Source organism: Perca flavescens, chromosome 21 (assembly GCF_004354835.1).
Source record: "Perca flavescens isolate YP-PL-M2 chromosome 21, PFLA_1.0, whole genome shotgun sequence".
Classification (NCBI taxonomy): domain Eukaryota; kingdom Metazoa; phylum Chordata; class Actinopteri; order Perciformes; family Percidae; genus Perca; species Perca flavescens.
Genome location: NC_041351.1, coordinates 386,305 through 401,068, shown reverse-complemented (window position 1 = coordinate 401,068; position 14,764 = coordinate 386,305). Strand labels below are relative to the sequence as shown.

Sequence of the window (14,764 nt, the reverse complement as noted above, 5' to 3'; positions counted from 1 at the left end):
TTGTACTTGAAGGATTTTTTTTTTTGTACTTGAAAGATTTTTTTTTGTACTTGAAGGATTTTTTTTTTCCGTACTTGTAGAATCTGTTTTGTACTTGAAGGATTTTTTTTTGTACTTGAAGGATTTTTTTTTGTACTTGAAAGATTTTTTTTTGTACTTGAAAGATTTTAGTTTGTACTTGCAGGATACTTTTTGTCATTGAAGAAATACGTTTTTGTATGTGTAAAACATACTGTATTTGTTTGATAGGTAGGTTTCTTATTTGCAGAACAAAATGCATTAGTTTGTGAATGATGTTTTGTATTTGCAAACCACACTGAGTTTGTTTGTGAATCGTTGGGCGTGAGTAAAACACGTTTTGTGTGTGTGTGTGAGTGTGAGGTTTTGGCATGATTCTAACTCCATATACGCGTTCTGCTTCTCGTCACCGGGGGGCGCGTGCACGCTCTCCAAACCTCTTTCTATTACCCCCCCCCCATGTGTCTTTATCAGCTGCATGTTTTCATTCACAAAGAGATTTACAGAAAACCTTCTCAAACCCGTTAGAGCCTTCAGCTTAGGTAGAAATAATTTGGGTGGTTTACATTACATTACAATTCATTACATTAAATAACATTTCATTACATTACATTATATTACATAACATTACATTATATTACATTAAATAACATTTCATTACATTACATTATATTACATAACATTACATTATATTACATTAAATAACATTACATAACATTACATTACATTATATTACATTAAATAACATAACATTACATTATATTACATTAAATAACATAACATAACATTATATTACATTAAATAACATTACATTACATAACATTACATTACATTATATTAAATGACATTAAATAGCATAACATTATATTACATTACATAACATTTAATTACATTATATTACATTTCATTACATTACATTTAACAAGCATTTACAACATTTTAAAGTACATTTAAAGAGGTTGTAAATCTAGTCATTCAAATAAGTTAACAGTCGGTGTGGTTAGATCGCCATCTGTCTGAAAACGCTTGTTTGAACATTATTGTAACCGGGGTATCCCCCAACAAAACTCTTCATTTCTTGTGTGCGACAGTAATAATCCTCCCTGCGGAAACACCATGAGCAATATGACGTTGGTAACATTGATTTAACGAAGCTTCACAGCAAATCATTTGGCATCAAGGATTTTTAGTAATCAAATTATTCAAGTTACACAAGGAATCATTTCAGCCCTAATGCAAACGACCTCCTGTTTAATTTACCCAGCATCCTCTCTGTGTGTCTGTTTCCAGGGCGACCGTCTGATCATCAAAGGAGGAAAGATCGTCAATGACGACCAGTCGTTCTACGCTGACATCTACGTGGAGGACGGCTCCATCAAGTAAACATATTTATTGAATGAAATATTGAGCTTCGCTCCTCTGAGATGGGTGGGTTTTTGTTACGTTACACACAAAGCTAGCTATAGTTAGCCTGTATGCTAACTAGCTATAGTTAGCCTGTATGCTAGCAGACATTAGAAAGATAAACAGTTGTGGTAGACGTGGTAGATGTGGTCACTCACTACATGGGCATTTTTTAGAGGCCCATTTACGATATAGAAGGTAAATATACACTGGAATATTTCCGTAAGGGCCTTTTACATATTAGTCTAGTAGCCAACTAGGTGAAACTGGAAATGTTGAGTACACCAAAGTTTTATTGCAGAAATGTGAAGTATGGGTCCCCAATATAATAAAACTGCTGGATGCTAATTTGCATATGTTAAGAAATTTGCATAATTAGCATAATTAGCATTATTAGCTTAATCGTCCATTTTGACCACATATTTTGCACTGTATGGCCAATTTCTACAATATGTGAGTGGTTTTATAGGTTTTAGAGGATGCTGATTTCATTTCTGGCATTTCCAGATTTGAAAGAGCTAATTTTATTACATATTTTGATTTATTTAGGCAAATTCTGATTACTTTCAGGCATCATTTTAGCTTATTGGCTACTAGACTATATTGACAAACGTTGATAATAACATGTATATGCCTGTTTATGGTGAAAATAAGCGATTTATTTCAAGATAGCATATTCTCTCCATAGGGTTACACTGTAGAGTCATCTAACGTTGGTATCCAATATGGCGCCCATGATTTGAGTTGACCACACTCACTAAATATAGGGCGCTAGGCTTAACAACGTGATGTTTTAAAGGCCACGCCCTTCAAAGCGTAGATCTGATTGGAGGCCACGCCCCTCACAGCGTAGATCTGTTTGGAGGCCACGCCCCTCACAGCGTACGTCTGATTGGCCAGAAATTTGACACACACATGCAGCTAAATGTCCTCTACTAACAAGCCATGATGGACGGTTCTGACATCTCCGGTCCGATTGTTAGCAACGTTTCTGTAGATCATCACTGAATGAAGCTGATCACAAGTTGTGTAGAACTGGTTGATATCTTATTTGGTTTTCAAGATATTTAACAATAAACTTGTCAAAGGGAGGGGTATTATATGTCCTGGTGGATATTTTCAGTCTGTGTGTGGAAATATATATAATAATGTATATAATATATAATCCTACCAAAGCATTTTACTAACAATATTCTCATTTACTGTAATAATTCTGGTTCAGAGCAGCCTCCAGGTGTGTGGTTGTTCCTGTCTGTGACATTATGTGACTTCCTGTCTGTGACATCATGTGACTTCCTGTCTGTGACATCATGTGACTTCCTGTCTGTGACATCATGTGACTTCCTGTCTGTGACATCATGTGACTTCCTGTCCCAGACAGGTGGGGGAGAATCTGATGGTGCCGGCCGGCGTGCGGACGCTGGATGCGTACGGTCAGCTGGTGATCCCCGGAGGAGTGGACGCCAACACCAACCTGCTGGCTCCCCAGAGAGGCCTGACCCCCCCTGGGGGCTTCTTCATGGGGAGCAGGGCGGCCCTGGGCGGGGGCACCACCACCATCAGTTAGTTATAATTTACTTTATATAGTTTACAGTGGTGTGCATAAGTTTACACACCCATGCTTAATTTGACTAAAAAGAAGAATAAAAAAAATCATCTTTTGGAAGTTGATCTTAATGCCTTAATTAAAAAAATGAGGAAAAATCCAACCTATAAGGACACCAATTTTCTTTGTGAATGAATAATGTATCGTAAATAAATAAATGTTCTTCTTAAAATACAGAGGGCATAAGTCACTCCACCCCTATGTTAAATTACCATAGAGGCAGCAGATGGTTATTATAAAGGCCGGGTATTTCATGGATCCAGGATACTATGCATCCTGATAAAGTTCCCTTTGCCTTTGGAATTAAAATAGCCCCCCCTGAAATAACTGGCCTTTAAAAATAAAAATATGCTTGACTCTATGGGAGTATAACATAGGGGTGGACTGACTTCTGCCCTCTGTATTTTAAGGAAGAATATGTATTTATTTATGATACATTATACATTCACAAACAAAATTGGTGTACTTAAAGATTGGATTTTTCCTCGTTTTTTTAATTAAGGCATTAAGATCAACTTCCAAAAGATGATTTTTTTATTCCTCTTTTTAGTCAACACAAGCATGGGTGTGTAAACTTATGCACACCACTGTATATAGTTAATATAACATTATCTATTCTGTCTTAGTGGGCGGGGGCACCAACACCATCAGTTAGTTATCATTTAATTTATATTGCCGGATTTTAACTCCTTGGAGGAGCCTCCTCGATGCTCGATCCTCACTCCTCGATGTGCATTTTAGGAATTGGGACGTCCTTCAACATGGCACGCTGAGAACGATTTCCGGGTCACAAGCCGGAGTATTGAGGATCGAGGAGTCGAGGAGGTACAAATTTAGGAAATGGGAAAGGCCCATAGTGTACTATGTGGTTCGTACTAAAATATTTAGTTTAGTAACTTTTGACATTTTTTTTCAATTGTTTTGACAGGTTATTTTAACATTTTTTTTGGCTTTTTTGTGTTGACATTGTGTTGCCGGTGACGTTGTGGTAATATTGTGTTGCCAGTGACGTTGTGTTGACATTGTTTTGCTGGTGACGTTGTGTTGACATTGTGTTGCCAGTGACATTGTGTTGACATCGTGTTGCCGGTGACGTTGTGTTGACACTGTTATACTGGTGACGTTGTGTTGACATTGTGTTGCCAGTGACGTTGTGTTGACATTGTGTTGCCAGTAACGTTGTGTTGACATTGTGTTGCCAGTAACGTTGTGTTGACATTGTTTTGCTGGTGATGTTGTGTTGACATTGTGTTGCCGGTGATGTTGTGTTGCCATTGTGTTGCCAGTGATGTTGTGTTGACATTGTGTTGCCAGTGACGTTGTGTTGACATTGTGTTGCCAGTAACGTTGTGTTGACATCGTTTTGCTGATGACGTTGTGTTGACATTGTTTTGCCGGTGATGTTGTGTTGCCATTGTGTTGCCGGTGATGTTGTGTTGCCATTGTGTTGCCGGTGATGAGGTGTTGCCGGTGATGTTGTGTTGACATTGTGTTGCCGGTGATGTTGTGTTGCCAGTGGAGCACGTGCTGGTGGAGCCAGGGACAAGTCTCCTGGCAGCGCTGGATCAGTGGAAGGAGACGGCGGAGCAGACGGCGTGCTGCGACTTCTCGTTCCATCTGGACATCACTCGCTGGCATGAAGGACTCAACGAGGAGCTGGAGACACTCGTCAGAGATCACGGTGAGAGGAACGCTGACAGAACCCCAAACATAACCCTAAAACAGAGGAATGCTGACAGAACCCCAAACATAACCCTAAAACAGAGGAATGCTGACAGACCTCCAAATATAACTCTAAAACAGAGGAACGCTGACAGAACCACAAACATAACTCTAAAACAGAGGAACGCTGACAGACAGAACCCCAAACATAACTCTAAAACAGAGGAACGCTGACAGAACCCCAAACATAACTCTAAAACAGAGAAACGCTGACAGACAGAACCCCAAACATAACTCCAAAACAGAGGAACGCTGACAGAACCCCAAACATAACTCTAAAACAGAGAAACGCTGACAGACAGAACCCCAAACATAACTCCAAAACAGAGGAACGCTGACAGAACCCGAAACATAACTCTAAAACAGAGGAACGCTCACAGACAGAACCCCAAACTTAACTCTAAAACAGAGGAACGCTGAATGAACCCCAAATATAACTGTAAAACAGAGGAACGTGTACATGTAATTCAGATTTTTAATACAGATATCTTCTGTAGTATTGTGTAAAACTGTGTTCCGTATTTTGTATGCACAGGAAACATGTTTTTGTGTTTTGGTTTATCGTTCATCTGACTGCAGATCAAGTTTCCCATCTAGGAGAACAAAGTGACTGAACTGAAGCTTCGCTATAACGTTAATCTGAGAGAGCTATGGAAGCTAAACGTGTCTCTGTTCTTTCTGATCTTCACATTACCTGTCGTTGTGTTTCAGGTGTGAACTCGTTCCTGTTCTTCATGTCCTACAAAGACAAATACCAGAGCTCCGACTCGCAGGTGAACTACAGTTTAATGTTTTTGTTGAGTTTAGGGTTAGTAACGTAGGCTTACTGTATTCCTGACACATTTTTCCCACAAATTCTGTAAATAAATACTTCATTTTATGGACAGTATTTACATATATGTCGTCCTTGTCTCATCCTATTTTGACACCAACCATTTCCATTACGACAGGCAGAAGGAAAAATAAAATACTGGTTTAAAGCATGGTAACCCACAATCAGAAAGACAGAAACGTTCCGAAAGTCTCAGAGAATATTCGTGAGTTAATTTTTGCAGATATTTGGACTTATTGAAGGGATACAGACATTTACAGAGACACTTTGTCTGTCTGGAATATCGTGAGGGCTCATGGTATCATGTCTACTGACTTCTGAATGATTTGCCCAAAATGTGTCAATCAAAGTTTAGTGTGTGTGTGTGTTTTGTGTAAGACCCGCCCCTAGAGACAGGTAAACCAATCAGGCTTTCCTTCCATTGATATCTTAACTTGTACTGTGCTTACTGTGTCCGAAGTCTCTGGAGTACAGCAAGTCTACGTCACATGTCAATGTTTTCTCTTTGTGTAACTGAATCTGCTTCCTGTTTTGGTGGTGTCAGCTCTACGAGGCGTTTGGGGTCCTCCGGGATCTCGGAGCGATCGCTCAAGTCCACGCTGAGAACGGTGACATCATTGATGAGGTAATACACCTGAGGAGAAGAGAAATAAATGGACACAGAAGACAAACATCAGCTGTAGGTTTTCTATTTTATTAAAGTGAATATAAACTGGTCTGTGTTTCAGGAACAGAAGAAGCTTCTCTCTCTCGGCATCACCGGACCTGAAGGACACGTTTTATCACACCCTGAGGAGGTACACACACCGGAAACACACGTGAAACACTCCTGAAACACTCCTGAATACAGTCTGGATCAACAGAACCTGAAACCTGTATCAATACTTTCTCTTGTTTGCTCGTGTGTGTGTGTGTGTGTGTGTGTGCGTGTGCATGTGGGTCATCTTGTGTCTCAGGTGGAGACGGAGGCTGTGTATCGGGCCATCACCATCGCCAAACAGGCCAACTGTCCGCTGTATGTTACCAAGGTGATGAGCAAATCTGCTGCTGATGTCATCGCCAAAGCCAGGAAGAAAGGTGACATCATTGTCTTGATGTGTTCTTCTTCTCACCCTTTAATCCAGATTAGGTTCAGATTAGGCGTGTGCCGATTGGCGATTAGATCGAATATCAACAGTTGAAGAGATGATCAGCAATAACCCAATAATAACACAGGGTTAGGGTTAAGGTTACAATAATCAGATTTTAGGTTAAACCTCCTCCTGTTTCTGGCCTCAGGTATGCTGGTGTACGGGGAGCCAATCACTGCAGGCCTGGCCACTGATGGCTCCCACTATTGGTCCAAAGACTGGGCCACAGCGGCTGCCTTTGTCATGAGCCCGCCCCTGAACCCGGATCCTTCAACTCCACAGTACCTGACCTCTCTGTTAGCATGGTTAGTATGCTTCTACCTCTCTGTTAGCATGGTTAGTATGATTCTACCTCTCTGTTAGCATGGTTAGTATGATTCTACCTCTCTGTTAGCATGGTTAGTATGATTCTACCTCTCTGTTAGCATGGTTAGTATGATTCTACCGCTCTGTTAGCATGGTTAGTATGATTCTACCTCTCTGTTAGCATGGTTAGTATGATTCTACCGCTCTGTTAGCATGGTTAGTATGATTCTACTTCTCTGTTAGCATGGTTAGTATGATTCTACTTCTCTGTTAGCATGGTTAGTATGATTCTACCTCTCTGTTAGCATGGTTAGTATGATTCTACCTCTCTGTTAGCATGGTTAGTATGATTCTACCGCTCTGTTAGCATGGTTAGTATGATTCTACTTCTCTGTTAGCATGGTTAGTACTCCTGGTGAACCTGACAAGCACTTGTTGTGTGTTTTTCTCCAGTGGAGACCTCCAGGTGACATCCAGCGCTCATGCAAGCTTCTCCACAGCCCAGAAAGCTGTCGGTAAAGACGACTTCACTCTGATTCCAGAGGGAACCAACGGGATCGGGGAGAGAATGTCTGTGGTGTGGGACAGAGCTGTGGTAAGATACGCTCAGGCATGGATCGGTCATCGGGAGATTTTTGATCGGCCCATAGAGAGAAGAGAGACGATATGATTGGACAACTTTTGTATCTCTCATCTGAACTGGCCAGTCACAACCTACTATGGCCCACCTCCATTCTACCATACAGACAGAGCACATTTAAGTCCTTCTGGGGAATAAAAACTCCTCAAAGTGGCTGTAGCTTATTTTAGCACCCTTTGTACCAGTGAGTATTTGGCTGGTAGGTGGTGCTAATGTTGAACCCTGCTGGTATGTACATGTGTTGAAGGGAAGTGCATGGACTGGTGGTGTCCGGCTGATTCTGGTGGGCTAGTCTAGTTCTCTAGTTCATTCAATTACCAAAAAGGTGATGTACGTTAACATTTTAGACCACACACAAACACATTTCTACGGTGGCCGAGACGGTTCAACACAAACACAAAAGCCACAACATAGACCAAAAGCTACAACAGAAGTGAGTGTGTTGTTGACAAACGGAGCCGGAGGAGGAAAGTTCTTGTGTGTTTGAGAAGTGAAACATGGTTCCATGCTTATTATGATTACTGTCGCTACGTGATTGTCACAAATAAGCAATGTTGTTCAGTATCTTTGTATGTGAAACAGACTGAGGGTTTTGTGTAGCTGTACAAAATGGCTAGTTTATTCCTCCCTTTAAAAAAATAAAAGTTTTTCTGCACGTCAACTGAACCCTCAAACCAAGGAAACTGTGGAGGACAAGCATTAAAATGCAGACTTGCTACATAAAACAACCGTTTTCTCCTGTTAAAGGGGTTTTGTTTGACTTTTTCTCTCTCTGAATTGAGGCTCTAAGGATAGAAGATGTTATGTTGGGCTGAATAATTGTATGTAAATTCTAAACTAAAAGTATTAGGAGAACATGATGCTCTTCACATGTAACGATGCTGCCAGCGAGACAGAGCAGCCTCTTCTACATCTTCATGTTTTCTCATTCTGTCTCTGTAGTGTACGGGGAAGATGGACGAGAACGAGTTTGTTGCCGTAACGAGCACCAACGCTGCCAAACTCTTCAACATTTACCCACGCAAAGGTATCGCATCAGTCAGGGGAGTTGCACTGTGGAGAAGATAGAGACACATCATTTATTAGACACATGAGTAGAAAAGTGTTTTACTTGCCAGTACTGTTTGAACATCCACCTCAGGAAATTCAAAGCCATTTTCATGTTAAGATGTTAGAAACATGTCAGATATATGTGTCAAACAGCTGACTGTATCTGTGTTCAGGAAGGATCGCTGTCGGATCAGACGCTGACATCGTCATCTGGAATCCGAAGGAGACACAAACTGTTTCTGCAAAGACTCACAACCTGGTAACCACACATTCATCTTCATCATCAATAATGAATCTTCATCATCAGTCATCATAAGCTGACCCTCCCCCCCCCATGCTGCCTGTCTGTGTGCAGTCTGTGGAGGTGAACATCCTGGAGGGTTTGGAGTTTCGAGGCGTGGCGTCGGTGGTGATCAGCGGCGGTCGAGTCGTTCTGGAGGACGGAAAACTCAACGTGAACGAAGGTTCAGGACGCTTCATCCCTAGGAAGGCTTTCCCAGACGCAGTCTACAAGAGGATCAGAGCTCGCAGCAAGGTAACTCAACAACTGGTTAACAAGTTAACCACCTGACCTGCTGGTTAACCAGTGAGATAGTTAACCACCTAACCAACTCGTTTACAAGTTAACTGCCTGACCTACTGGTTAAGGTGGCTGCCTGAGAGAAGATAGTCACCAACTTAACCCATCTGACCAAAATTGTTTGGCAGCAAGGCAACCAACCGACTGGTCAACCCCCCTGACTAGAGACGGTTTAGAGGTCCCAGCTCAGAGTAACTTCCTCTCTGTGTGCCTCTTTAAGACACTAGCGGCAGCTTTTGAGTGTATTCATTCTAACGGGAAAGGTGAACGTGAACACAGATTATGAGTGTTTTTTTCGCCCCGTAGTCACCAAAGTAAATTTTGGAGCCATTCTTCAACAAGCCACATATCTCCAGAACATTCTGACACTAAAATTGGACACATCATTTGTTCCGGACCTGTTTCTGTCTCAGGAACAAATACTCTCCAGCTAACGTTTCCCTACGCCCTAACAAAACTAATGTTGCTGATGCTGTATGATGCTGCGTGTGAGTTATTTTTGGATAGAGATAATCTTTGCCCTGGCCAACTGGTTATCCACCATCAGGTACTACAAAGGGTACTACAAAGGGTAAGAGCTGGCACCATGGTAACCAGTGAATTAACTGACACATTAATACGTTGTTTACAGGTGGAGATGAACAGACACCAACTAACTGGTCTGGTTAACTTCCATAAGGAATCAGTTTTTATTCTCAGACGTTTTGTCTCCTCGTCTCAGATGGCTGAGGCTCGCGGCGTCCCCCGAGGAAGCTACGATGGTCCGGTCCATGATGTCATCAGTATGACTAAATCAGTCCCGCCCACTCCGACCACCAGGGGGCCGCCCTGTCCGAAAACCCAGATGAACCTCCGAAACCTCCACCAATCAGGATTCACCCTGGCAGGTAGCGTTCGCATCTAATCAATTAATCAGTGATTGACTCTGAAATGCATTCTGGGTAAACAGTTTGTAGTGAGATATGAGGAAGAAGCAGATGAGAGTAAAACATCACTAATTCAAACTTCTTCTTCTGTCCAGGAACTCAGATTGACGACCACATCCCTCGCCGCTCGGCTCAGAGGATCGTGGCTCCGCCTGGTGGCCGATCCAACATCACATCCTTATCCTAAAACTACAACAATCCCACTTTGAGTTTACTTTGAGTTTGTCCAACAAAATACTAGGGCTGGGTATCGCCAAATGATTTTCTGATTCAGTTCGATTACATTTCTGATTGGATATCAATGAGGTTATTGATAGCCAGTTTATCTTGGATATAAAAGAGATTCTCAGAGAACTTCTGCTGTAAATTGTACAAGCCAGAAGCAAGCCTCAGATATTTTTTATAATGCACCAGGTTAATGTTTACATTTAGAAATGACCCTACTCAGTGAGTTTAAATGACTTTTTATTGACCAGAACTAACAGAAGAAAGGAATTGAGAAGGCAGACATTTAGGGCCCTTTCACAGTGACCTCCTTTGGTTGACATAAAGTTAGCAAAATAATTTGGTTCAGTTTAAAAAATACGCAAATTACTAACGAAAAAATGTTTGTAGCTAGCAATCAAACAACATGAACTTTAGTACATCTCTTCCAAAGTAAATGCTATCAACTTGAATATGATGATTCTTGTGTGCCGTGACACTGAGGCTCTGTGCTAAATTTGGCATCAATCAGCAAATAGTGTTGCTGCAGGTAGTAATGCCATAATAACAGTATAGTTGTAACGATATGCATCTGTTCATTCATTCTTGTCAACGCCAAAGAGTCAAAGCTACTCTCGAACTGACAACACGACAACACATCCATTTACGAACCAATCAGTGTCGAGTACAGGAAGACGCAACCTACAGAAATGATGATGACAGGAAGTTGTAATGTTTGTTATTTTGCTCAAAAAACTGCAATGTGAAAGCAAACCAAAATTAACGTAATGTATCAAAACATGAACTTTGGTTTCGGACCTTGGTGCAGACTTTCAGGAGTGAAAGGACCCTAAAAGATTGATTTCAGGATGTTATTAATCTGTCAGATCACTCAAATAGAGGCAAAGACAATTTTAATTGGAGAATCAATTATTTTTACCCAGCCCTACAAATCACTGACGTACACCTTTACTTAGAGATACCACCAAACCCTTTACCAATCTTCCAACTCATACTACGCATTATTACAGTAGTACCCTAACCCTTTTACTAGGATCAAACCCAACATCAGCTATCCAACTAGACATCAACTATCCAACTAGTACTAAACTCTAAAACAATATACTTCAGCTTGTGCTAAACCCTGCGTACCCTGCCCTACTAAACAACGGTACTACAACCCTAAAAATACTACAATCCTAAAAGTACTAACCCATAAAATCATTTTGTTTACTGAGGTAATGAATTAAATGAGAAGTAGGTTGATTTTTTCCCATAGATTCTATAGAAACAGACATCTGTTTGGAGCCAGTGAGTCTGCCCCTGCTGGACGTTAGAGAGAATGCAGCTTTAAGGAGATCGGCTTCACTTCTCAGACCCGGAAGCTTCGAATGCTATTTTACATTCTGTCATTTTAATGAAGTAGGACTGAATGTTAGAACAGTTACAAGCCGACAACTAGTATGAAATTCTTCAACAATGGTTCTTTAACGAGTACTGAATGTTATTGGTATGGTTCCCAGCATCATTTGAAGTACGCTGAGGCTACATCTACGCTGCAACATTTTAGTTTTAAAGAAAATGTCTTCTGCTGCTTTTACGCCTGGCGTTCAAACTCCTGCGGTGTTTCCCAGCCCCTTGGGTTAGGGTTAGGGGGTTAGGTTTAGGGGGTTAGGGTTATGGTTAATGGTCATGTGATCTGTGATTGTCCAGCCCCCTTAAACATGCCCAGCTACAAAAACTTCAAAAAAAGGCAATATACATTGTAAACAAACGACAAAACCTAAGCAAAAAACAAACAAAAACTTCGGAAAGCGACGAACTTCGAAAAAAGTGACGAAAACGTTTAAAAAAAGCATAAAATGTGAAGTGGGGAAACATTTTCGGCACATGCCAAGTGTGAGTGAAATGTCATGTGAGCTGTGATGTCAGACATGTTAATATGGATGCAGATTAGTTCTGCTGCTGGGGATAAAACGGAAATCACTTTTGTGTCAAAACACTAAAAACTAGAATGTAGCGGTGTAGATTATGTAGATTATCTTAAATACATAACATAAAGCCATCTCATCTGTCCTGAAACACATCACTTCCTGTTCTCTGTGTCTTTGTCCCTCTGAAAAAGACACTAATAGTAGTGGTAGGATTAGTAGTAACAATTGTAGTAGTTTGACCCAGAAAATACTTCCTGGTTCCTTCATTAACAGACATCACTTCATCGTCAACATACGGAGACAACATGACGGACCTGAAACACTACCAGAACCCTTTCTAACTGGGTTTACTGGGTTCCTCTGCTGGATGTTTCCATTGACAGCTGGTCTCTTCAAATAAACCATAAACCCATTCTGCTCGTTGTAAATTAAAGTCACAGTAGTCGTTCCTTTAAGGTGGATATTAACTCTAGGTCTGTAATATTTCATGTTTCTATCTAATTGTAAAGGTATTTTATAACAGAATCATTCCAGATCCATATTACTCTTATATCTGTTAGTCTGAATCCACTGTCGGACCATTTTAATAATCTGAATCTGTATTGTTCTGTTATAAATTTAGTCTGATGTGTTCGGTGGTTTAGTCTGGTTAGTCTTTTACTTTCTAATTCACTGATAAAGTTAACTTTAGTTATTAATAAAGTAATCAATACAGTCAACAGTTTTTCTCTGAATACAAAATCAAACTTTCAGACTTTTAGACTTTTTGTGAACATCATCTGATATAAATGGTGCTAATAAATCCAGTTGTAGCCTGAAAGTAGCAATCCCTTCAAAGCCACGCCCCCTACAGGACGGCAGCAGAGTGACCCTGCCCCTTTCAGCTATGATGTCACAGGCACCGCCCCTTTCAGCTGTCTGACCTCTGAAGGGATTTGTAACAATGTTTTTGATGTAAAGACTTCATTTGATACCATTTCATTTTGTATTTTTACAGTTTTGTATTCTGGCTGGTTCACCAACTCTTCCTGTAGTCTTCCTGTCCCTGTGTAAAGGGTTAACTGTTGTGTCTGCAGACTGAAGTGTCTCTTTCCTCACACAGGGTCCAACATGGAGACAGGATGTCTTCCTGTCCCTGTGTAAAGGGTTAACTGTTGTGTCTGCAGACTGAAGTGTCTCTGTCCTCACAGAGGGTCCAGCATGGAGACATGATGTCTTCCTGTCCCTGTGTAAAGGGTTAACTGTTGTGTCTGCAGACTGAAGTGTCTCTTTCCTCACACAGGGTCCAACATGGAGACAGGATGTCTTCCTGTCCCTGTGTAAAGGGTTAACTGTTGTGTCTGCAGACTGAAGTGTCTCTGTCCTCACAGAGGGTCCAGCATGGAGACAGGATGTCTTCCTGTCCCTGTGTAAAGGGTTAACTGTTGTGTCTGCAGACTGAAGTGTCTCTGTCCTCACAGAGGGTCCAGCATGGAGACAGGATGTCTTCCTGTCCCTGTGTAAAGGGTTAACTGTTGTGTCTCTGTAGCAGTGATCATGTTATATTTGTTCCTGTAGTGAATGTAAAACTCCTCCAGATGTAAAAGCTGCATGAATAAACTGAAGAGAAACACATCAGTGTGAGACACGTCTCTGTCCAACATGTCTGTCCTCAGAGCCTCGAATCTACCCAAAAACGAGAGGGAGTTAGATTTTTAAGTGGCATGTGGCACGTGCCAGTGGCATGTACTTCCGGTACTTCCGTATGCCAATTGCGATTGTGTATGAATTGACGCCGTAGCGAGTAGTATGAAAGGGCGAAAATCCGATTAGGTCCATTGGTGGGGGTGGAGGGTGGAGGGTGGAGGTGAAACACAGGACTTTCACCCAGGAGAGCAGGAATCGAGTCCCGCGTTTGACTTTGTGTCCCGCGATTGATATTTCTTTTTCACGTTTGTCGTTTTCCCAACCCTAACCCCGTTCTTTTCCTGAACACAACCCGTGTGTCACAGCCTCGCGATAAGACGTAGCCTCACGATAAGACGTAGCCTCGCGATAAGACGCCACGTGGCTTTAGAAAGTGGTACGTATATTTTGATGAAATGTTACATTGTAAGTTATATTTTAACGTTATAAGTTATATTTTAGATGTTACGGTGAAGAACTAAGTTATATTGTAATGTTATAAGTTATATTTTATGTCTTACGGTGAAAAACATTCCACTTCCAGTGGCACATGCCACTTAAACATCTAACTCCTACCGCCAAAAACACAGATCCAATGATTCTCTGCAGGGTGGTACGGCGTGGGGGGGGGGGTCACTTCCTGTTCTTTAACGCCCCCGAAGTAGTACAAGTAGACTTTATATTCCCATCAGATAGTTCATAGATGAAGGCAGCTTGATTTCCCAGAGAAAGAGAGAAAGAGACGGA

The 14,764-nt window shown here is 41.2% G+C and overlaps 1 protein-coding gene across 2 annotated transcripts in view; it reads left to right on the top strand.

Annotated features, from left to right (window-relative positions):
* Window positions 1-13,546, top strand: part of dpysl4 (dihydropyrimidinase like 4) — a 16,848-nt gene extending 3,302 nt beyond the window's left edge. Inside the window, exons 2-15 of one of the 2 annotated variants that reach the window (XM_028567886.1) lie at window positions 1,309-1,397; window positions 2,800-2,984; window positions 4,545-4,709; window positions 5,462-5,523; window positions 6,127-6,207; window positions 6,317-6,379; window positions 6,539-6,659; window positions 6,861-7,017; window positions 7,472-7,613; window positions 8,601-8,685; window positions 8,882-8,967; window positions 9,064-9,243; window positions 10,010-10,175; window positions 10,310-13,546. In XM_028567886.1, coding sequence (XP_028423687.1) covers window positions 1,309-1,397; window positions 2,800-2,984; window positions 4,545-4,709; window positions 5,462-5,523; window positions 6,127-6,207; window positions 6,317-6,379; window positions 6,539-6,659; window positions 6,861-7,017; window positions 7,472-7,613; window positions 8,601-8,685; window positions 8,882-8,967; window positions 9,064-9,243; window positions 10,010-10,175; window positions 10,310-10,401 — 1,674 coding nt within the window. In that variant the 3' untranslated portion in view covers window positions 10,402-13,546. Of the gene's footprint in view, window positions 1-1,308; window positions 1,398-2,799; window positions 2,985-4,544; window positions 4,710-5,461; window positions 5,524-6,126; window positions 6,208-6,310; window positions 6,380-6,538; window positions 6,660-6,860; window positions 7,018-7,471; window positions 7,614-8,600; window positions 8,686-8,881; window positions 8,968-9,063; window positions 9,244-10,009; window positions 10,176-10,309 lie in introns of both variants that reach the window. The other variant, XM_028567885.1, reaches the window with a different exon arrangement.
* Window positions 13,547-14,764: the final 1,218 nt, after the last annotated feature.